Source organism: Macrotis lagotis, chromosome 2, assembly GCF_037893015.1.
Source record: "Macrotis lagotis isolate mMagLag1 chromosome 2, bilby.v1.9.chrom.fasta, whole genome shotgun sequence".
Classification (NCBI taxonomy): Eukaryota; Metazoa; Chordata; class Mammalia; order Peramelemorphia; family Peramelidae; genus Macrotis; species Macrotis lagotis.
Genome location: NC_133659.1, coordinates 336,101,628 through 336,125,883, shown reverse-complemented (window position 1 = coordinate 336,125,883; position 24,256 = coordinate 336,101,628). Strand labels below are relative to the sequence as shown.

Sequence of the window (24,256 nt, the reverse complement as noted above, 5' to 3'; positions counted from 1 at the left end):
GAGATGGCCCTATATGTGAGGCAAAAAGGCTTAAGTGACTTGCCCAAAGTCACACAGCTAGTAGGTGTCCAGGGTCAGATTTGAACTGCCATACTCCTGACTCCAAGGCCGGTGCTCTATTCACTACACCATAGATGTTTAATGAATGAAGCTTTTTCATAAGCCTTTGTGCTTGTGGATTCTTCTAATATTATACCTGCCTCCCCTAGATAAATCTCCTAAATTTATTTAGAGAATAAATTGACCTCAGCAAACATTCATTAAACACCTATGGTGTATAATCCTCTTTTGAACACTGGAGGAGACAGAGGTCAGTAAGTCCCTGCCTTCCAAGGCCTCCTAGTCTAGTTGGGAGGAATAAGGCACATGCACCAATATTCAAATACAAATTAGAACATGCTTAGTGAATAAAAGCTTTTAGACAAGGGATCCTGGAGGACTCTGATGAATAGGGTTATTTATATTATTATTAACTACAGGAAGAAGGATAGAGTTAGGTATCCAAAATTATATACAATTTTTAAAAGTCGGAGGGTGGAAGGCATATTGAAATAAGGAAGTTAAATGAATACAGAAGCAGGAAACATAGGATGTGCCTCAAGTAGATGAGCAGTCCAGTTTTCTTGAGCTTAGAGTACATGGATGGGCTTAGCATGTAGAGATGAAATGGAAAGGTAGGTTTTGTTATTTTTATTTAGTCATTTCAATCATGTCTAATTCTCTGTGACTCCATTTGGGGTTTTTTTGGGCAAAGACACTGAAGTGATTTGCTGTCTTCTCCAGCTTATATCACAGATGAGGACACTGAGGCAAACAGGGTTAAGGGACTTATCCAGGGTTACAGAGTAAAATCAGATTAAATTCAGGTCTTCCTAACTCTGGGCCCAGCATCCTATCCACTGTGCCACCCAGCTGCCCCAATGAAGGTTTTAGCTAGGTCATAGGGTGTTTTGAATGCCAGACTAAGTAGTTTGGATAGTTTCTTACAGCTTACATTTCTACAGTGCTTTGTAGTTGGCAGTGTTTGCCTCGAAACCTCTTTGTCAAAGAGAAAGTTCCTCTTTTATTTTATATATTTTACAGGTGAGAAAGTGAGACAGAGAGAGGTTCTCCTTGTTCATGACCCCATGATAGAAAAGGCCAAAGTCAAGATTCAAATCCAAGACTGCTATTTGGTGAAACATATCTGGGATCTGGCATCGAGAGAAGCAGGTTCAAATCCCAGTTCTGACTTTTACTCTCTGTATGGCCTTGACTGAGGCAGTGTGGTGTCATTTGTAAACATTGAATTGGAAGTCAGGAAGACTCACATTCAACTCTTACCTCAAACTTTTACTATCTATGTGAACCTGGGCAACTTAACCTTTCTAAGCCTCAGTTTCTCTAGCTGTAAAATCAGAGAATAGGACTTTGGTTTCTGAGGTTCTTTCCAGCTCTAGACCAATGGTCTTAGGAACCCATGAGCTCATAAAATGAACAAGTGGAACTGGATGACTTTGTAGCCTCCTGCTTTTGATCCAGACTCTTGGGTCTCCTCTCTAGTCCCTAGAAAGAGTTCCATAGAAGTCAACCCTGATTATGACCCATCTGCTGACGGTGTTCTCAGTGTCTCATTGTGATGTGACACTGGTCCTGAGCTCTCAGTCTGTGCCCCCAGAGAATGTGCTGGGGAGTATCTTACCAAGCTAGATGGGCACCAGGCCCAGGCTAAGTGACAGACTGCATGGCTGTTGTCTGGAGACTATCCTGGCCCACCAGAAGGCCAACCCAGTCAACAATTTGGCTTGGCCACAACCCTGTGTGAATCCAGCAATTAAGGTACGAAGAGGTTGGGATCTGGACTGGTCAATGGGGGGATCTACACTGGGGAAATCATGGCTCCCCGAAGCCTGTGCTTCTGTGAGCATTCAGTTTTTTGGTCGAATTTGAGCAGCAGCTGCTGCAGGAGATGATGGGGGCACCTGTCTAGCCCTGCCCCAATGCCACCATTGCTTCTAAAGCCAAATCTGAGAGATGTGACTTAACCAGCTCTCTCTCCCGAGGCAGAGATGCATTGCCGCCTCCCCGTGGTTCTGATGCTGTGCATGCTTAAAATATATACATCGAAGGATCCAATTATAAAACCAAACAGCATCCTCAGAACTGCCTCCTCAGCTCCTGCTGCTGGGCTTCCTCCTCACCTGCTGTTCTCTGCCTCTTCCCTCCCCCACGCCGCAGGACAACCTGAGCGGGCACTGGCTGGCACCAGGTGCCCTGGTGGCCCCTGGCATTTTAGAGCCTTAATAAAGATGCCAACTGCCAGCTGCCCAGGGTCTAGGGCCTAGTTTTCTCTTTCAAAGTTTTCTATGAAAAGTTCAAAATGAGGCACCTGCAGGGAACCTTATCTTAGAATGACCTGGCCAGGTGAGACTTTGTATTTTCAACTTCCGTTCACACCGTGAAATCATAGAGATTCAGTGGTGGTGGGAGGGAATATAGAATGCCCAGAAATAACCATCCAATCTGATTCTGTCACTAGGTGCCTACTATGTGTACTTTTCTAAGCCAGAGCTCCTAACCTTGTTAAACTATTGCCCCTATTGGGCAGTTAGTCTGGTAAGGTTCATGGTCCTCATCTCAGAATCATGTTTGAAACATAGAAAGCAAATGGCATTGCAAGGGATGCCCATTCTGTTGGCTTCTAGCTAGCTCTTAACCTGGGGCTCAGGTTAAGCTCACTGACTTTAAGACTATAAATTCCTCAGCAGATACAACCCTGACCAAGAAAGGTTTCTCAAGAGGAGTTCTCTATACGAATGAAGCCATAACTCTGGCCCCAAATAAAAATGGACAAGACATTATGACAGAGCTGGGGGTCCTAGAATCCCAAGTTTAGAACCCATGAGCCTAACTCCCTGTTTTACAAAGGAGGAAACTAAGACCCAAGAAGAGTGAATCACTTTCCCAAGGTCACTTTTTTTTGTTAGTAGAAGATGTAATGTTTTATTTTTCAATGTTATTTTATTTTATCTTTTCAATTACATGCAAAGATAGTTTTCAACATTAATCTTTTTGGAAGCTTTGGAGTTCTACTTCCCTCCATTACTTCTCCCCTCCCCTTCACAGTGAATAATCTGATATAGGTTGTATATATACACAATCTTGTTTAATATATTTTCTTTGTTAATCATATTGGAAAAGAAGAATCAGAACCCAAGGGGGAAAAACATAAAACAAGTTTTAAAAAGTGAAGCTGGTCTGCTTTGGTCTGCATCCAGACTCCATAGTTTTTTTTTCTCTGAATGAGGATGGCATTTTCCATCACAAGTTTCTAGAATTGTCCCAAGGTCATTTTCATTAAGAAAGCTTTCCTATGAAGGCAACTTCTCATTCTTTATTCATTCTCGTGGAATTTATTAAACAATCTTGTGTTTAGCCCTCAGTATTCAAAAAGGGAGAGGAAATACCTTAAATGAATGAATGAGTGAATGAATGAAGCATTTTCTGCAAGCACTGAAAAATAATAGGAATATAAACAGAAAAGAATGATAATAGGGGGCTTTCAGGAATTGCCATTCCATTGGAGAAGAAAATAGAGAAGCTTCAAGTCACGTGGGAAGACCCCTAGCCTTTAGGAGGCAGAGGCAAAGCAGATAATTAGGGTCTCATCATTCCCCCCATGTAATCGTGTTTTATTCTATCCAATTACATATAAAGAGAGTTTTCACCATTTATTTTTATAAGATTTTGAGTTCCAACTTTTCTCCCTCCCTCCATTCCCTTCCCCCTTCCCAAGACCACAAGCAATCTGCTATAGGTTATACATGTTCAGTCATATTAAACATATTTCCCCTTTAGTCATGTTGTGAAAGAAGAATCAGAACAAAAGGGGAAAACCATGAAAAAAATCGAAAGAAGTGAAAATAGTCTACTTCGGTCTGCATTAAAACCCAATAGTTCTTTCTCTGGATGTGAATGGCATTTTCCACCATGAGTCTTCTGGGATTGTCTTTGATCACTGTATGGCCGAGAAGAACTAAGTCTGTCATAGTTAATCATTGCAGAGTGTTGCTGTTGTTGTGTACAGTGTTCTCTTGGTTCTGCTCACTTCACTCAGCATCAGTTCACATTAAATCTTTCCAAGATTTCCTAAATCCTCCTGCTCATCATTTCTCATAGAATAAAAGTATTCCCTTACATTTCTATATCACAACTTGCTGTCATTCCCTAGTTGATTCCAATTCTTTGCCACCACAAGAGTTCTATAAATATTTTTGTACATGTAGATCCTTTCCCTTTTGTTAATGAGTTCCTTGGGATACAGACCTAATGGTAGTATTGCTGGATTAAAAGGTGTGCACAGTTTTGTAGTCCTTTACACGTAGATCCAAATTTCTTTTCAGAATGCTTGGGACAGTTCACACTCCACCAACAACACATCACTGTTACAATTTTCCCACATCTTCTCTAATGTTTATCATTTTCCTTTTCTGTTACATTAGCCCATCTGATAGAGTTGAGATAGCACCTCACAAATTGTTTTAATTTGCATTTCTCTAATCAGCCATTTAGAGCACTTTTCACATGGCTAAAGATAGCTTTAATTTCATCTAAAAACAGCCTGTTTATATCCTTTGACCAATTATCAATTGGGGAATGACTTGCATTTTTATAAATTTGACTCAGTTCTCTATATTTATTTAAGAAATATATATCAGGGGGTGCTAGGTGGTGCAGTGGATAGAGCACTGGCCCTGGAGTCAGGAGTACCTGAGTTCAAATCCAGCCTCAGTCACTTAATAATTACCTAGCTCTGTGGTCTTGGGCAAGCCATTTAACCCCATTTGCCTGGCAAAAACCTAAAAATTATGTATGTATGTATGTATGTATGTATATATATATATATATATATAGAGAGAGAGAGAGAGAGAGAGAGAGAGAGAGAGAGAGACTATAAAAGTTGTTTCCCAGCTTTCTGTTTTCCTTCTAATCTTGAGTGCACTGAAGTTGTTTGTACAGAAACTTTTTAATTTAATGTAACCAAAATTATCCATTTTGAATTTCATAATATTCTCTATTATCTCTTGTTTAGAGATAAATTCTTCCCTTCTCCATAGATCTGAAAGGTAAACTATTCCTTGCTCTCCTAATTTGCTTATTATATCACACTTTATGACTTTTTGACCTTATCTTGATCTATTGTGTGAGATGCTGGTCTATACCTAGTTTCTACCATATTATTTTGCAGTTTTCCCAGGAATTTTGGTCAAACAATATGTTCTTATCTCAGATGCTGGAGTCTTTGGGTCGATCAAATGATAAATGACTATAGCCATGTACTATTGTGTCCTGTGTACCTAGTCTAGTCCTTAGATCCATTGAATTTTTTTAGTTGTCTGCCCAGTTTATTGATCTACTCTTTCTCTCTTTTATTCATGTAAGCATTTGGATATATAAATTTTTTCCTAAGAACTGCTTTGGCTGCATCAGTTAAATTTTGGTATGTTCCCTCATTACTGTCATTCTCTTTGATGAAAATACAGATTGTTTCTTATTGGTTGTTTGACCAGTCACTTATTCCTTAGGATTAGATTCATATTCCCTTCACATACAGGCATTTTCATATTGTTTTCTCTTCAAAGTTGATGATTTGATCTTCCTTGTTGCCATAGTAGTTTTCTGTGGTCAAGGCTTCTTTTCTGGTTTTTTGCTCATTTAAAAAAATGTATTCTGTGACTTTTAAAGTTGAGCTGTTCCTGGGGCACTGTCTCACACTTCTTGTACTCAGGGGGCAGGGGCCTGGTCATTGACTTTCTGAGTCAGAGCCATAGGTACTGGTGGCTTGCCCACTGTGCTGGGGTGACTCGGCTTGTTGTATGGGGGTTCCGAGGTTGGCAGTTTCCCTTCTACAGTGGGGTTGGGGGGCTCATGTCTGGTCTGCTGTGTAGGCATGGGGGAACGGAGGGGTTAGTTACTGACTGTTCTGTGTCTAAATGGTCCCATATGGTCTGTGCTCAGCTGTGTTTCCCTTTTCCGCAAGTGAGACGGGCCTTTCCTGAAGCCCTTCTAAAGTTATCTTAAGCCGGAAAATTGTTTTTCTCCATCTTTTTGTAGGTTCTATCACTCCAGAATCCAGCTTGATTTCACATCATTTCCAAGGGAAACTGGGGACAGCTCAGGTAACTTCCTGGCTTCTCTCTGCCATCTTGATTCCATCCTTTCCTGGGCTCATCTTTATTTCCACTGGTGAAATCCTATCTATTTCTGGTGCTGAATGACTAGACAGGGCCAAAGGCATTAATGGCAGAATGTTGACTGGGTCCTCACTCTCTGGCTGTAACCCTCGCATGGGCAGTTTCCCAGGGTGGTGGTAGAGGGCTCTTGCCTCCTAGCATGGCCCTTCTCTAGGTTTGGGGATCCAGTATCCTGGGCTTCCTCCGTCATGGTCTCCAGGTACACAGTGGTCAGAGTGATGGTTGGGGTGATTGCTCTACTGGGAACATGCTGCTTCCCTCAGGGCGCTCTGCTGCTTCAGCTAGACTGACGTGTCTCCCCTATGGGTGGTAATGGGTTAGCAGCTGGTGGGAATAGTAGACCCCTTCTCTCCGGGTGACAGCTAGGTGAGACTGGGCTACAGGAATGACCAGCAATCTGAGGGTGGTGCTGCCAATCCTTGGGCTCTTTTATTCATCTTCCTGTTGATTGTTCAGCAGCTATTGGTGATGACAATGAGGAAGGTGGACCCTCTGTCCTTATTATTTCTGCCTTCAGTGCCTTTTTGCTATAAGGACTGGTCTGGACACAGACCCGGTGACCTGGGTTACACTGTTATTCCCCAGGTATTGGGGTTCATGGACACTAGGTTATATACATCCGAGTCCAAAAGGAGATGGTGATCAAGGTGGGGGGAGTAGTTTGATTTGCCTGACAAATGCTTCTTCCTGTCTCTCTAATTAGCTTGCATTCTCTTGGGGGAGGGGAAAATAGCATGTACAAAGACAAGACAATGCAAAGGGGGGAGGAGACAATGACTAGAGGAATCAGGAAAGATTTTGTTTAAAAAATGGCACTTGATCAATGAAGGAATGAAGCAGGGGATCCAAAGGGACAAGGCTAGCAGGGAGGGCTTTCCAAGAATGGGAGATAACCTGGACTGCAAGGATGTGGAAATGGGAGATGGGATATTGTGAGAGGAAATAGCCAGTAAGCCAGTGACTCAAACAGAAAAACCTGAAAAGTCTTGTATGAACTGATGCAAAATGAAGTGAGCAGAACCAGGAGAACATGCAATACAGTGTCAGCAAGATCTAACAACAATCAATTGTCCTATTCCTCTGCTTCCCAAACCTTCCGTACCTTTCAAGGTCAAGGTCAGGACTTACCTCCTCTAGAAGGCTCTCCCAGACTTTTCCAGCCCACAGTCATTATCAGTCTCCCTCCTTGTCTCTTTCTCTCTCTCCCTCCCTCTGTGTATGTGTCTCTCTCTTTCTATATCAGCGTCTGTGTGTTTATGATTGTCTCTGCTTCCATCTCTTTGTCTCTCTTTGTCTCTTTTTCTATCTGTTTGTCTCTGTCTCTTTTCTCCAAAATTTCCATGTGAATTACTTATTTTTCTGCTCATAATTGCAGAACCCCAGAAGTATCATTCACTAATAAACTTTGGAGACTCCATAATTCTGGGTCATGAAATTGTACTGTCATAGAACATGAGAGCTGAAAAGAATCTTAGATATCATCCCATCCTTCCCTGTACTTTACAAGAAGTTAATGCTCAAAGGACCCTAACTGTTGCAGTGATACTCAGAACTAGACCTCAGGATTCCTGGCTCTCAGCACAATGTTCTTTCTGGTTTTGTTCTGCCACTGAACGCAAGCCATTGTCCTGCAGAAGAAGCACCTGCCTTCTTTGGCCAGTTGCTCCTGTGCTATCATTTCTACCCACCAACTGGTTGATTTGGGCCTGGGCATCACTGGTGGGACCATAGCAGCCCTGACAGGAAGTAAGAAAATGGCTCTATATTTCCACTTGGGCTACCTGAAGTCTAAGAGAAGATGCCTGGTAGGTTACCCAGTTAAAAAGCAACCCCAAATATATTTAGCCTCAGACTCTCTGCCTCCAAATACAGGATGCAAATATAAATTGCCCTGCTTTGTAGGCACTTATGAAGGAAGTTTGAAGGGATGAATGAATAGCAAGGTAGACATCAAATTGTGGAAAGCTTTAAATGTTATAATAAGAAGCATGAGCTTTTCTTCAATAAGCAGTGGGGAGCCATTAAAGGATTTTAAGCAAAGAAAGGAGGCAAATATAGACTAAGGAACTTTCCAATCTAAACATTCTATATACAGTAAACAGCTATTTATTTTTTCCATTTTTATATTTCCTTTCCCCCTAATTACATGTTAAAATAGTTGTTAAATTTTTTTCAAAGTTCTGAATGCCAAATTCTATCCCTCCCTCCTCCTTCTTTCCCCTACCTGAGTTGTTAAGCAAAGAGATTGAATGCAGGTGCAATCATGTAAACCATCTCCATATTAATCATTTTTTATAAGAAGACTCAAATAAAGAGAAAGGAGGGGAGGATATAGAAAGGAAGGAAGAAAGGACATAGGAAGGAAGGAAGGAAGGAAGGGAGGGAGGGAGGGAGGGAGGGAGGGAGGGAGGAAAAAATAGTATGCTTCACTTTGTATTCAGACATTATCAGTTCTTTTTCTGGAGATAAATAGCAAGATTCATCACGAATGTTCTTCAGAATTATCTTGGATCATTGTATTGTTTATCTATTATTTAAGTCATTCCCAGTTGATCATCATACAATATTTCTATTACTCTGTACAAGATTCTCCTGGTTCTGCTTACTTCACTTTGCATTAGTTCATGTAAGTCTTTTCAGGTTTTTTCTGAGAGCTTCCTCTCACAGCACAATAACATTCCACCACACTCATATATCACAGTTTGTTTAGCCATTCTGGCTGGGTATCCCCTGAATTTCTAATTCTTAACTACCACAAAAAAGCTACTATAAATATTTTTGTACAATTAGGTTCTTTTTAATGTATTTAGTGATGTGGCTGCAATTTTATATCACTGAGGACAGAGCAACTATCCATTTTTATTGTTCTATGCTTTGAAATTCCCTCTTCTAAGCTCTCTTCGAATTGAAATTCCTGTTCTGAGGCCCCTCTCAGCCCTGACCTCCCCTGTTCAGTGATGTTTCTGTGAGGGAAAGGTAGTGGATAGAAGGCCTTAGAGTTATGATGACCTAGGTACAAGTCTCACCTCTGATATGACTGGGCATGTGACCCTGGGCAAGTCACTGTACCTTTCAGGGCTCCAGACACCTGTCTGGGCCCCTGCATTGAAAAGCAGCCTCTGCTCTGCTGTATAAAGGAGAATTTCCTTACCAAGATCTCCCACACCCATAAAATTACAGTTCTGGACTTTAAAAAATAACTTGTCCCAGCCAACTCCATTCCAAAAGGACCCGTTGAGGTTTTCCCCTGTCCTTTAAAATGGTGCCCACATCAGAAGCAGGAATGTTGGGAATCAGACAAAAGTTCTGTCCTAAAAACTGTCCTGGCGGCCACTCAAGGCAACCAAAGACATTCCCAGCACCAGTCCAGTCCCTAGGGTATCAGGGCTAGGAGGGAGTGACGTCATAGCTTCTGGGCCTGGGCTCAGTGTCTGCTGAGGCTGCCAGGGCGAGTGGAGAGGGGCAGATTCTACATCTTGTTCCAGTAGTGAGGAAGGAGAGAAATTCCGTGGGCAAAAAGATGTTTCCCCTCACAAATGGAAGCTCAGACAGGGACTCTCTAAGGGGAAGAACTCTCAAGGGCATCTGGTTCTGTCCAGTCCAACAACGACACGCAACATGTTTCTAGTGTTTGTTATGTACCAGTCACTATGTTAATTATAATTATCATGTCATTTGATCCCCATAGCCCTGGGAGGGTAGATGTTCCTATTATACCCATTTTATGGATGTGGAAACTGGGGTGAAACTGAGGTGAAGGGACTTATCCAGGGTTATACTCACAGCTAGTAAAAATCTGAGGCTGGATTTGAACTCAGATCTTCCTGACTCCAAACCCAGAGTTCTGTCCGCTGTACCACTGAATAGAATAGACAAGAGAAGCCACTATTCATGGCCAGGAAGAGCCAGAGGGGAGAGCCAGGTAGGGGCCACACAAGAGAGGGCAAACACTGAGAGAATACAACAAATCCTATTAATGTCTCTCTAGGAAGAGTCCAGTTGCCTCCTGAGAACCTCTGGTGATGGGGAGCCCACTTCCTCCTAAGGCAGACCATTCAATGAGAGGTCCTGGTTGAAAACCCTGCTTTTGCCTCTATGTCAAACCTTGATTCTACATCCAATTCCATTCAAAGCCTGGGAAAATCACTCCCTCTTCCTGACCTCAGTTTCTTTGTCTGTAAAATGGTTGTAAAGTGGTTGAAGTACTTGGCTTGGAATCAGAAGACTCATGTTCATGAGTTCAAATCCAGCCTCAAATCCAGCCTGTGCCTTCCACTTAACTCTGTTTTCCTCATCTGTAAAATGACTGTAATAATGTTTGCCCAGCCTTCCTCCCAGGACAGTAGGGAGCAAAGGGCTTTGTAAACCATAACATCCTATAGAAAGGGGAGTCTTTGATTTTTGACCGTAGCATTTTCCAAGGTAACTAGAATCATGCTTCCCCATGGACAAGTCACTTCCCAGCACATAGTAGGAATTTAATAATTGTTTATGAGTTGATTGATTCTCCTTTTGGGTCTCTCATTTCCAGCTATTTACAAAGCCTGGATCATAGACTCAAAAATCTAGAACCTAAATTGACCTCTAAGAGATTGTCCAAGCCAATCTCCTTATTTATAGATGACAAAGGTGAGATTCAGAGAGGATGAATGACTTGCCACACCAGACCAGTCCCTAGGGTATCCCATAAGGGTCCAAGGTGGTCTTTGGACTATTCACAAGAGGTGGCTGCCAAGGGAATAGGAAACCCTTTTCCTGGAGCACTCATTTTTCAGAGGGAATAGCTGTTGTCTTGATCTTGTAGCCAAGCCCAGGTTCTGCACACAGTAGGCAGTTAGCGAAAGTTCCCTGAATAGAATGCAACAGAATCAGCGTAAGCCTTACAAGGTTTTCTTTTTCCACTTCCATTACCCTATAACTCACTGATGCAGGGCATTTCTAGACCAATCAATGGCCAGGACAAATGACTCTTGGAAACAGTGGTCATTGATCATAATTACCTACTGTGTCGGGCAGGTTAGGGAGAGGAGCTCATATTCTAGCTGAGGAGACAATATGGGTACTTAGGAGCAAATATAAGGTAACTTGAGCAGCCAGGGAAAGCAGGGAAGGAGTTGCCTAGGATATGGCTCCTTTGGAAGAAGATAAGGAGGGATACATTCAAAACATAGTGGGAGGTGGGGAGAGACAGTCTAGATAAATGCCTGGAGGTGGGAGATGGAGTGTTAAGTTGGGGTTAACAGCCAGCAAGTCAGTTTGACTGGAACAATTTATTGCGCATCATTCATTTATTCTACAAATATTAAGTAAGACTACAATCCCCTGTATATGAGAACTCAAGTTCCTAAGATCCCTGATAAGATGTAGCCTCTGCTCTTCCAAAGCTCCCCTAGTGGGGAATACAAAGTATTGACTGAAATGCCTATTAGTATATTAATAATCCATGAGTACAAAAGGAGGGAGAAATCACAACCAGAGGCAGAGACCAGCAAAGGCTTCCTGGAGGAGACAGCATTGGTATGCAGCCTTGAAGGGCAGGTAGACAATTACATGAATGTGACCCTTTACCTAGGTGGGTGATGTGGATGGTTCACCTTGGCTTCCTCTCCTGTGGCTCGTAGAACCTAAGCAAGTCTCAATGACCTCCTTTGCTCCCTTCCTGTGGTCTCTGGGATTTTAAGGTTCTCAATTAGCCCTCTCCCCCTCTCAGGAAAGGTTCCCACTGGCTGTCCCCAGAGTCCTCAAGAACTCTGCATCTTGACCCATGGTAGAGTGCCTCTTCTCTAATGGTTTGTTGCCTCTCTTTGCTCAGGTAATTCCCTGACGGATCAATGACAGCCAAACGATGACAAGTTGTGGCCAACAGTCCTTGAATGTGCTCACAGTCATTCTCTCATTGCTGTTCTCAGCAGGTAAGAAAGTCTCTGCTAAATTCATGCTCTTGGGATGGGGGTGGAGTTGGAAAGTCTGGGGAGGAGACAACAGTGGTCACTGTGCATGGCTGGGTCACATAGGAGAGGGCAAACACCTGAGAGGAGAATCCCATTCATGTCTCTCTAAAAGAGTCCCAGGGATCAGGAGAATCAGTCACAGAATTTCTTTAGGAGAAGGAGATCTAAAACCTCAGCAAGCAGCATGGGGGAGGCTGAATTTAAAGTCATAGGTCATGAGTTCAAATCCTAATTCTCCCTATGTCACCTTACGCAAGTCATTTTCCATCTCTGGGCTTTGGTTTTCTCAAGTATAAAATGATGAGGAAAGATACCCTCTATCCCTGGACCTCTGATGTCATGAGCTCACTTTCTATGAGAACAAAGTCTATCTCTCTTCCCCATTATCCTATCCTGCCTCAGTTGAGGGAGAAAGCTGACATTGGAGACATTGGGCTAACATTGGGTTAATGGTATTCTAGTGCTGAGACTTGGGAACTTACAAGGCTGTTTCTATGAAGTGTCTCCCATAAAGAATGAGTCCCAAGGGGTGGCTAGGTGGCGTAGTGGATAAAGCACCAGCCCTGGAGTCAGGAGTCCCTGGGTTCAAATCCGGTCTCAGACACTTAATAATTACCTAGCTGTGTGGCCTTGGGCAAGCCATTTAACCCCATTTGCCTTGCAAAAATAAACCTAAAAAAAAAAAAAAAAAGAATGAGTCCCAGGGATCACTGCCTTGCCCACTGTGCTGCTGATACCTTCCCTGTCCCTGCAACCACAGAAAGGTGAAGGACAAGGATGTGGATCACAGCTCATGTGAGCTGGAAGAGGCGATGAGAGCAGATCAGTAATGTACAACTAGATGGGGAAAACTGATCTCAGTTTGGGGAACTTGGACCCCTGGTTCCTCCACTTACCTGTCCTATGACCTTGGTTAGGTCTCTTTCCCAATCCTCTGTTAAAAAAAAAAAAAAGGAGAGGGGTCTAGATAGCCTCAGAAGTCCCTTTACCTCTGGCATTTAGGGGCTGGGATTTGAGGTTCAGAGATGTGTTCAAAACTTGTTAGCTATGTGGCCTTGGAAGTGTCCCATCCTTTCCCTTATCTGGAAAGAACCTCAAAGACTCTTACCAGCTCTAAATGAATGATTCTATATCATCTAAATTCCCATCAGTTCCCTGGACCTAAGTTTCCTTTTCCATAAACTACAAGGTGGAACTTGGTATCCTCTGAGGGACCTTGAAACCCTGGGATTCTGGAACATGAAGACTAATTGAAGTGACACTAATTATAACTCCCATTCCAATAGCCCTTGAAGATTTATAAAGACCTTCTCAGTGATATTGGAAGTCAGATAATTCAGCTATCATTTCCCCCACATCCTAAAAATAAGACAAATGAGGCAGCCAAGTCACAGAGAGGGTGAATGAACTGTCCAAGATCACAAAGGCAGTGAGAACTAGACTGGACCTTAGAATTCAGATGTCCTGACACCAGATCCCCAATGCCACTGACTGTAGCATTTTGCCAAGAACAAAACCAAACCAGAAAACCTTCACAGTGAGAGAAATCCGAGCATCTGACTGGAACTCATTAAAAATGTCAAAAATTAACTGCCAATATGGAGGTTGGTTCATTGCCGAAAGATACTCATTAGGAGACCAAAAGGCTTCTCTAAGTTTCCTTTCTCTGTCTTCCTTATTCTCATACTGGCCATTTGATTAATCCTCCCAGTGGTGGAGGTAATATTCTGTCTGCCAAGTCCACCTTTCATTAACTGTGGAACTAGAGGGAACTGAGGCATTTAGTCTGACCCCTTTAGTTTAGAGAAGAAGAAATTGGGGGCCTTAATTTTCTTCATCTGCAAATCGAAATCAATGGAAGGTCATGACTAGTTCCATCAAACAGAATAGCATAGGTTCAAAATTGGAAGGGATGTTGTCAAGACCAATCACTGCACCTTTCAGATGGAAACTACAAAGGGAGGCTGTGAATTGCCCAGGATATCCCATCCCTCATTTCACAGAAAGGGGAACTAAGATTGAGAGAGGGGGGTAGTATCATACCCCAAGGTTACCTAGGTACTTTTTTACTCCAAAGAGAGTGCTCTAAAGGAGCTCAACCCCAGCCTGGTTAGAGATAGAAGTCTTCACTGGCCTCCAATGCCTTCTCTTCCATGAAGTACTGTTGGAGTACCCCCAAGTCATAAGTAATATCTTTCTCCTCCAACCTCTTTTGAGTTTGGGGCTTATAGAAATGGAACTGAAAGGGTCTCTGAGCTGCTCTAATTCCTTTATTTTATAGTTGGGGAAACTGAGGCCCATAAAGTGACTTGCTCAAAGTTACACAGTCAGTAAATATCTGAATTAGGATTTGAATCCACATGTGACTGCAAATGTAGTAGGAGGTCAGGGAAAGAGATGAGATCAGCATCACCTTTTCTCCAGCACCCAATCATCTCCAGCATCAACTACACGAGGGAGTAGGACCTGGATGGGTCTTTTGGTTATGGTCCATTGGAGGAAAAAAAGAGAAAGTTCCGAGGAGCCTTGGATCTAGCCACAAGAGGAATCATAAAGGACATCAAGTCCACCCCCCCCCCTTCCATTTTTCAGAAGAGAATACTGAGCTTCAAGGAAGTGAAGAAGTGACATGTCCAAGGTCATACAGATAGTTACTAAGAAATAATTTAAATCCAGATCTCCCTTACCTCAAATCCAGGACATTCTCCACTACATCCTGCTCCCTTCAAGGGAAGTAAGGGGAGTAAACTGAGGCTTGGTACTCAGAAATCATAAGGTCAAGATTCTGAAATTCCACAGATCTGGATTAGGCCTTTATTGTATGAAAAACTCAGGATTGAGAGCTGTGGGGATACAGGGATGCAGAAAACATGATTCCAGCCCCCATGGAGTTCATAAGCTAGGGAGACAGGGTGGGGTGTGAGAACTGAGACAGGTGCAGAAATTCCTAAAATGTAAAATGAGAAATGGTAAGTAGCCATGAGGAGTACAGCCAAAATGAAATTGGAGTTACTTCCCAAGGATCTGGGAAATCAAGGAAGGCTGCAGGGAGGAGGGAGAGGAAAAGGGATGAGACGGGAATCCCAAGCATGGGAACAGCATGAACCCAGGAGGCAAGAATGACACATTTTAGGACTAGTGAATCATCTTTATATGCAGAACATAGAAGATATGAGGGGGAGCAGTGTGAGATAGGGTTGGAGCCAGGCTGGGGAGGACTTAGGAATTGGCATTTTATCCTCTTGTAGTAGAGTCTCCCATTTTCTGGTCAGAACTGAGTGTAAAAGATGAGTGCCATGGGGTCCAAGGCCAACTCCAAGAGGAGGAAGGAGGGAAAGGCCCACTCTTCTCTCCTGGGGCACACAATGAGAGTGAAGGGCAGGGATGGCCAAAGATGCCCAAGTCAGTGACCCTTCCCCAAGCCCCCATCACAGAGCCCTTCTCTGTTGTTTCTTTTGCAGCACTGTCCGCACACTTTCGAGTCTGTGAGCCCTACACTGACCATAAAGGTCACTACCATTTTGGCTTCCATTGTCCCCGGCTTTCCGACAACAAAACCTTCATCTTGTGCTGTCACCATAACAACACGGTCTTCAAATATTGCTGCAACGAGACAGAGTTCCAGGCGGTGATGCAGTTGAATCTCACCAGGCAATCTGAAGGCTACATGCATAAGTAAGTGATTCTTTCAGACCCCTATTGACCCTGATTGGATCTTTCTGGTGTAGAAAGACTAAGGGTTTGGGAATCAGGCTTGACCTGGGAGCAAAGCCTGCCTCTGACCCAGTGCCAGCCCTGGGGTGACTCTCTGACCTTCACTTGCCACATCTGTAAAATGGGAATAATTATTCCCAAATGATTTATTGCTTGCATTGTTTTCAAGGAAAGTGCCAGGGAAAGGGGCATTACTGTTTGAGCATCTTTCCTTCCCCTGGCACTGTTGCCTGCTCCTTCCACATATACACACACACCCAGGAGGAACATCAGCCCATTCGATTGTTAGTCCATAAGACGAATCACCCAATACTGTCTGGCACTCAGTCCCCAAAGCTCACATAGCCTTCCCCCGACATAACTCGAGACAACACAGAACAGTAACAACACTCTCAGAATTCCGAATGCTTTATAAACATGAACAAGCCCTAGCCAGGCCCCGCTCAGGATGGGAGGCAAATGGGATCATCACCTTGCTCCAGATGGGGAGCACAGTCCCAGAGGGGGGCAGCTGGTGCCAGAATGAGAATTCAAGCAAACGAATTTCATATGAAGAGACAGAGAGCAGGCTGGAGGTTTGGCAGGCAGAGAGGACTCCAACTTTTCAAATAGAGTGGAGAGGGGATTTTTTTTAATCCTTATTTTTAAATCCATGTGTTTCTATAATCTGCATATTTGCATGTGATTTCACACTTAAGCTGCTGAATGTTTCAGTGTTTGGTTCCTGAAGCTCATTGAGCAAATTTCAAATGAACCATTTGTCTCCAAGAAAAAAGGGAATCATTGAGTCTTAGGATCATGAGCTCTTCAAATCAGAGCATCCTAGAATCTTAGCATCTTAAACTGGAATTTCCTAGCATCTTAGAATTGGAGTAGGCTATAATCTTAGCATTTCCAAATTGGAGTATCCTAGAATCTTAGAATTGGCTTCTCTGAGAGTCTTAAAATGAAAGTATCTTAGAATCTTGGATGTGGAATATGTTATCATCTTGTAATGGGAGTATCTAGAAGCTTAGAAGCAAATATTCTAGAATCTTTAGAATTAAAATCTCATGGAATTTTAGAACCCAAGTATCTCAAAATCTTAGAACTAGAGACTCTTAGAATTGGAATATTCTAGAATCTTAGAATTAAAATCTTTAGGAGCTGCTTGGTGGTGCAGTGGATAGAGTACCAGCCCTGGAGTCAGGAGTACCTGAGTTCAAAACCAGCCTCAGACACTTCATAATGACCTAGCTGTGTGGCCTTGTTAACCCCATTGCCTTGCAAAAAAAAAAAAAGCCTAAAAAAAGAATTAAAATCTTTTAGACTCTTAGAACTGGAATCTCATAGGCATTTAAAGCTGAAGTATCATAGAATTTTTAAGCTAGAATATCCTACAATCTTAGAATTAGAATCTTTTAAAATATTAGAACTGGAATCTTATAGACCCTTAGAACTGGAATATCCATATCTTAGAGTCTTAGAAGTCTCCTAGTACACTAGAGTTTAAAAATTAGAATCAGAATTGTTTAGAATCTTAGAACTGTAGTCTCATGAACTCTTAGAACTGGAGTCTCATGAACTCTTAGAACTGGAGTCTCATGAACTCTTAGACAGGAGTATTACAAAATCTTAGAACTAGAGTGTCCTAGAATCTCAGAATTGGAGCCTCCTAGATTTTTAGAATTAAAGTATTTTAGAATCTTAGAATTGAACTCTCTTAGAATTTTAGATCTGTAGCATCCTAAAATCTTCAAATTAGAATACCCTAGAATCTCAGAATCGAAATCTCCAAGGCATTTAGAATTAGAGTCTCTTAGAATCTTAAAACTGGAGTGTTGTAGAATCCCAGAATTGGAATATCCTAGAATCTTAGACTCTTATATTATCTTACAACCTTAATTTACAATTTCATAGAATCTTAGACTAGAATATAATAGAATCTTAGAACTGAATTATCAGACCCTTAGACTACACTATCATAAGCTTTTAAGAATCAAGTATATATCTAGTCATAGAATTTTAGAAACAAGGAAACCAAGTTTTTTAGAATCTCTGAATCACAGGATACAAACTACCATCCAATTCAACAAATCTTTAAGCACCTACCAAATATGGGGCATGAGATGGAGGTATCTGAAACAAAAAGACAAAACAAAACTACTCATATCCTTGGAAGCTCATATGTCATCCTAGGAATATCAAAAAGACGGGGATACAGAGATCACCTAGCCTTTACAGGATCTCTAACAGGCAAGCCAACCATCTCTGAATAACTGCAGTGATGGAGAATTCTAAAATAGATGAATTCATTCATTTGCATGGATGTCCAGCCTTTTAGCTCTTCTGGGTCTCATCTCTCAACAAAACCTCTTCAAGAGCCACGTGAGTTAAGGATTAAACTGGTCTGTGATACTGCACCATTAGCACATGAATTCCTTCATGTTAGATGACCACATGAATGGACTTTGGGAGCTATATGAATGGGGTCTTGGGACCATGAGGCCATTGGGCTGAAGTTTGGGCACACCTTGAGCCCAAAGTAGAGGGGTTTTTTGCATTAAGAGGTGGCAGTTAATTTTTAGATGATTTAGAAACCAAATACATAAACTTCATTTCCTCCAAATACTGATAATATACCCTTCCCACATGTACCAAGGGCTGGCCTGTCTTCATTCAGTATTGCATCATTCATTCATCCATCCAGTTATTCATTCAATGAACATTTTTTCCAGATTCTGTATAAGGGACTGAGGAAGCTTTGGACCTACTCTTGTGATCAGTGACTATTTTTTGAATTAGACTGAACTGAACTGTGCACAGGATAGGCTAAAGCAGGCTAGAAGTCCCACCTGGGGGGGGGGGTTCCTATGGGATCAGAAGAGATAGTCTGGTCCCAGCATGGAAGCCCCCTCTCCTGCTGCTCTGGAGGATCCAAACTGGCCCTGACTGTTCTCTAGACTTGTCAACCCAGCTCCTCGCTCCTTCTCTTCTCTGGGTCTGATGCCTGGGGTCTGGAATGCCTCCCCTCTTCTTCCCATCTCTTCAAAGAGCGCTCTAAGACTCAGCTCACATCCTTATCCCAATCAACAATATTCCCTGGCCACTTAGCTCCTCTCTCTCACGATTTCATGGGTGTATTTAATGGGACTCTCCCTTCGTGCTTATGTATCACAGCTCCAGTACACATTAGGTGTGTTTAATCAATATTTCTTGGATTAAAAAGAAGTGCCACCTCTATGGAAGAGCTTAGAGAGGAATCATATCAAAGTCATAATTCACAATTATGTATGATCTGTACTGATGGAAAGAATGATTACACTGATAAGATCACATGGGATCAGAAAATCTAAGTTGAAAAATATCTAAGTTTAGGGGCAGCTAGGTGGCTCAGTGGATAGAGCACTGGCCCTGGAGTCAGGAGGACCTGAGTTCAAATCAGGCCTCAGATACTTAATAATTGCCTGCCTGTGTGACCTTTGGCAAGTCACTTAACCCCATTGCCTTAAATAAATTTAAAAAATTAAAAATATCTAGGTTAAACCTCTAAGCCTCAGCTTGAGAGAACTTCTTTGAAAACCTAGTATGGAAAGTCAGAACTGGAAGGGGCCCTAGAACAGGACTGTCAGAGTTGGGAGGAACCGTGCAGATTCATAGGGAACCTTAGAGGTCATTTAGCAAGACCCCTTCATCTTACAAATGAGGAAACTGAGACCTGGGGAAAGAAAGTGATTTCCCCAAAGCCTTGTAGATCATACACTCTGGCCTCCCAGTGCAACAATGCCTCCCCCCCCCCTTCCTGCCTCTGTGACTGTGAGTCACTGTTGTCTTTCATATTATTAACTGTTGGGAATCATCTCTTTAACTTGTGGAGGAGACCTGGGGGAGTGGAGCTTAGAGTGAGCTGAGCTGAGCCAGCCTTCTCCCCCCACTCAGCCTCACCCAACCCCTCTGCTTCTCCCTAGCACATGAATCAGCCCCAGAGGCGGAGCTGGTGGCAGCCAAAAGGGGAACAAGCTTCATGACGGATGCCTGGTTTATTTGTGTTTTCCGAAAGAACAGAATGGCTTGTTTGGGTTGGGACTGTTTGGCAGATGGGATGCCTGGCCAGACTACAGAAAACTGCCTGATGGGGGAAGCTCCCCAAAACAGAAACCAGACTCCTTTGGGGGTCAGGTGGATGGCATTAAGGGCATTGAGGAAGGGAGACGGGTAGCAGGAGCCCTGATCTCAAGCCTTGTCTCCAGTGTTTACCTTGGACAAAATACATTTGTGAAATGGGGAGAATCAACCACACAAAAAGTATTTATCACATCCTTATGGTGACCCAGCCACCTTAAAAATGTACTAAAAACAAAAGAAAAACAGTTCCTGACCTCAAAGAGCTAATATTCTAACTGAGGAGACAACATTGTTATGGAAGAAATACCTCTTTTTGGAGGATATGTGGCAGATAACTGCTATCTAAATAAATCTACCACAACACAGAAAGTACAGATGTAAAAACCTAGGTTTTATTATGCTTGGACACAAGTTCAGGGAGGTAGAAAAATCATCCCTGAGCAGACATTGGGATTTCTGGACAGACTTGTGTAGAGAAGATTGTCTTAGAGATAGAAAATGATTTTTTTTTATAGATTGCAATCTTGTACATTTTTAAGGATAGGAAAGTTAAGGAAAAAGATAGATTCATAACCCCCATAATTTTATAAAAATCGAACAGACTTACATTAAGCACAATTATAATCTCATACATCCCCCAGGGAAACAAATCTAATTAAACAGATGATAGATAAACTAAGTCAGGTTATTGATTAAGCTGTATTTGGAAGTTACACAACTAGGTTGATTGATGGGGGAAATTCAGAAGTGTCTAAGGGTTGTTCAGTAGAATTCTTTCCTTATGTTGAATTGTTTTGAGTCTCTTTTTTTGACTTTTAATCTGAGGAATGTTAAATAGTCTTCCTTTTAGCACTAGTATGCCATGAATCGGGTTTTGGTCAAGTGAGGTTAATATTAATAGAAGACAGGCTTTCAATTAACCAAAAATTGCAGGAGGAATGGTCCTATCGTAATTGGGTACTTGTTTATCTGCCCCACAGGGGTATTTTGAGGAAAAGAGTTCTGTAAAATCTGCGGTTTTCAAGAAATGAGTTGTTGTTGGGAAAAGGGAGCTGAGCAGGCCACTTCTGATTCTGCCTCTCCTGGGAAATTTCTGGAATTTCCCTCATTCACAGAGGGAGTCTGGTGTTTGAGAAGAATCCCTGAACTTGGGATCAGGAGACATGAATTCACATTATAGCTATAACTTCCTAGATGTCACATCCAACTCCCCTCACCATCCTCACCGGTCCTCTCTCGGTGGAAGTTTTTAAGTAGACCGGGATGATGACCACTTCTCAGGTGTGTTATAACAGAGGATTTTTTCTTGAGTATAGATTGGGTGAGATGACTGCCCAGGTCCCTTCCAGCTCTGAAATTTTTGCTTGCTTCTAAGGCTGGATAGCCTCTCTTCTCTGGACATGTCCCCTCCTAAAGCATCGTCCTCAGTTTTCTGTGGATTACAAATACTCATTGACCTAGAACAGGCTCTACCACAAAGAAGCCATTGTCTAGATTATTTATTACCTGGGAACACCTCCATCGATATCCCCTTCCAATGACTCATCACAGGGTCAAGGTGACCTTGGGCTCCCAAAAGCTTGAAGCTTGGAATCCAACTTCTGACAGGTTCTTCTAGGTTGGAACAGCATCAAGTCTGGCTCCAAGGATGAAGTATGTGTTTGTGGTCCAAGGATCAGCTAAGCTAAGTTCCCAGGAACTCATTTTCAGATTGGTAACCAATAACTGAATATTTCAATCAAAGCAACTCCCAAAGTATACTAAGTCATAGAGAAATTGCTATCTGTATCAGTGGAGGGAGCACCCACACCAAGGAAAACTCAAAAAAAAAATTGTGGTATCTCTCCACTGTTGGATACAAAGGTGAAGCTATGAAGAGTGACCAGATGACTATCCCTGATGTGAGTTCAATTACATGTTTCTACAGATCACTGATTTGCTTACTGTTGTCAAAAAACATATTCCAGCATATCCCCCTTAATGACTTCACTCCTCCATCCTCAGCTTGACTATCTCTAAGTGACAAGCAACTCACTACCTGTCAAAGTAGACAATTAAATTTTCCATCTTAACCCTAAATCTACCTCCTTGAAATTTCTCTAGGTTTTGCCCTCTAGGACCAAGCAGGACCAGGCTGATTCCTCATCCATGTGTCAACCCTTCAAATACTTGAAAATAGATGTTATTCTCCCTCCCCCAAAGTATCCTCTGTCTCAGGGAGTCCTCCTATGATGTACTATCCTGCTCCCCTCCTCCTGCTCCCCAGGCTCATCAAGGGTCTTCCTAAAAGGTTGGCACTCAGAACTGAACTCCAGACTCCACCAGGGTTGTCTGAGAAGAGAATAGCTCAGAGAGACTCTCGCCCTTTCTCCCTCTGGCCCCATAATGCCTCCTGAGAATCAACAGCAGAAAAGATTTGCTGACTTTTCTTCTTAGCCAATATCTACAAAAAAACCCTTCTTTCTCTTATTTTAATATTATTTATCATTTTACTTTTGGATGGAAAAGTTGTTTTTAGGTGACCCTAACTCCAGTTGGGCTGTTTTTGGTCAGCTTATCAGCACCGGTTCTATTGGAAGGTTTAGAGCTCACAAATTGCTTTTAAAGATAAGTTTGTTTATTGCTTGGGAAGCGTTGAAAGAATTTTCAGCCAATAAATAACCCCCAGATTCACTGGAAAGTCATGTCTGTGGCTTCTAGTGCCCCTAATAGCATTCTGTTGAAAAGGACTTCTGCCACTGAGAGATAGAGAGACAGAGACAGAGACAGAGACAAAGAGAAAGAAGCATCAGGATAGGATTATTTTTCCAGATCACATTTTTCAAGCAAAACTTTAACTGTCCTAAATGATTCCACCATGAAGGATCCAGTCCCAAGCTCTGGGCCATATTTCAGAAAGGAAACTAGAGGTTGACTCAAGGAAGGTAAAGATGGTAAGAGGACAGAAACAGGAGGAGGACTGATTGAAGAAAATGAGGGTATTTATCTAGCCTGCAAAGGGGAAGACACAGGTGGGACCCACCCTTTGCTGACAGTCTTCACCTGGCTACAAACAATTGTCCAGGGGTATTCAGACTCAATTGAATGAACTCCTTACCAATGGAGATGTTGAGTAGGGATCTCTCAGGAATCCTGTAGAGAGGATTCATGCTTTGTGTAGAGTTGAACTAGATACCAGAACGAGGATGTAAACTCCATGAGGGTAGGTACTGGGTCCTCCTCTAGAAGCAAGGTCATTTTTTTAAATGTACTTTTTAAAATTAAAAACAATGTCAATAAACGTAAACACTTTGATGTACAGAAAAGGACAGAAAAGTAGAGACAAGGTGGAGGTAGGGAGTTATAGATGAAATCGGGCATCTCTGCCCTGTGCTGTTTGTTCCCATGTACAGGAAGGGCAGGACCTCTGACTGATGTGAGAAACATCTAGGCAAGGAAACTCTACTGATACATCACTGGCTTCTCAATCATTTCTAGTTCCATATTTAAAGCTGGAAGGCATCTTAGAGATCATCTACCCACTCCCCAGATGAAGAAACTGAGGCCTAGAAAGACTGAATCATATCAGAGAAGGGTTTCGTTGTTGTTCAGTCATGTCTACAGGATCCCATTTAGGATTTTCTTGGCAAAGATATGGACAGGTTTGCCATTACCTTCTCCAGTTCACTTTAGAGATGAGGAAACTGAGATAAACGGGGTGAAGTATGACTATTCTTGACCCCCTTTGGAATTGTCTTGACAAAGATAATGAACTGCTCTGCCCTTACCTTCTCCAGCTCACTTTCCAGATAAGGAAACTGAGGCAAACAGAGTGAAGTGACTTGCCCAGGGTCACACAGCTAGTGAGTGTCTGAGGCCGAATTTGAAATACTCTGAAACTCTGGGCACTATGGTGCTCCCTTAGTGACCACCATACTCCCTGCACATAGTAGGCGTTTTATATCAGTTTCCCTTCCAATTGAAGTTACAAAACTTGCTTTGTAGGGGCTCAATCATGGGTTAAACAAATTCATTACTATATCAATAATAATAATATGAAGAGCTGACATTATATGGGACTCTTGGAAAACCCTCGGTATATGTTGGGTCATTTGCTCCTCGTCACAGCCCTTTGAGATAGGGGCTGTAATACACCTGTTTTACAGAGGAGGAAACTGAGGTTGAGGGCTGCTCATCATGAATCTCACTGCCGGTAAATGGCTGAGGTAATCTCCAAGCCCAGCACCCTCTTTATTAGCCACCACCCAGACATTC

The 24,256-nt window shown here is 42.4% G+C and overlaps 1 protein-coding gene across 4 annotated transcripts in view; it reads left to right on the top strand.

Annotated features, from left to right (window-relative positions):
• The first annotated feature begins 1,643 nt into the window (after positions 1–1,643).
• Positions 1,644–24,256, top strand: part of SHISAL1 (shisa like 1) — a 64,097-nt gene continuing 41,484 nt past the window's right edge. For 3 of the 4 annotated variants that reach the window (XR_012476339.1, XM_074227141.1, XM_074227143.1), the window contains exons 1-3: positions 1,644–1,818; positions 12,046–12,145; positions 15,646–15,859. Coding sequence is in view for 3 of the 4 variants with exons in the window: in XM_074227141.1 (XP_074083242.1) it covers positions 12,079–12,145; positions 15,646–15,859 (281 nt within the window). In the remaining variant the exon portion in view is untranslated. Of the gene's footprint in view, positions 1,819–6,093; positions 6,159–12,045; positions 12,146–15,645; positions 15,860–24,256 lie in introns of all 4 variants that reach the window. The other variant, XM_074227142.1, reaches the window with a different exon arrangement.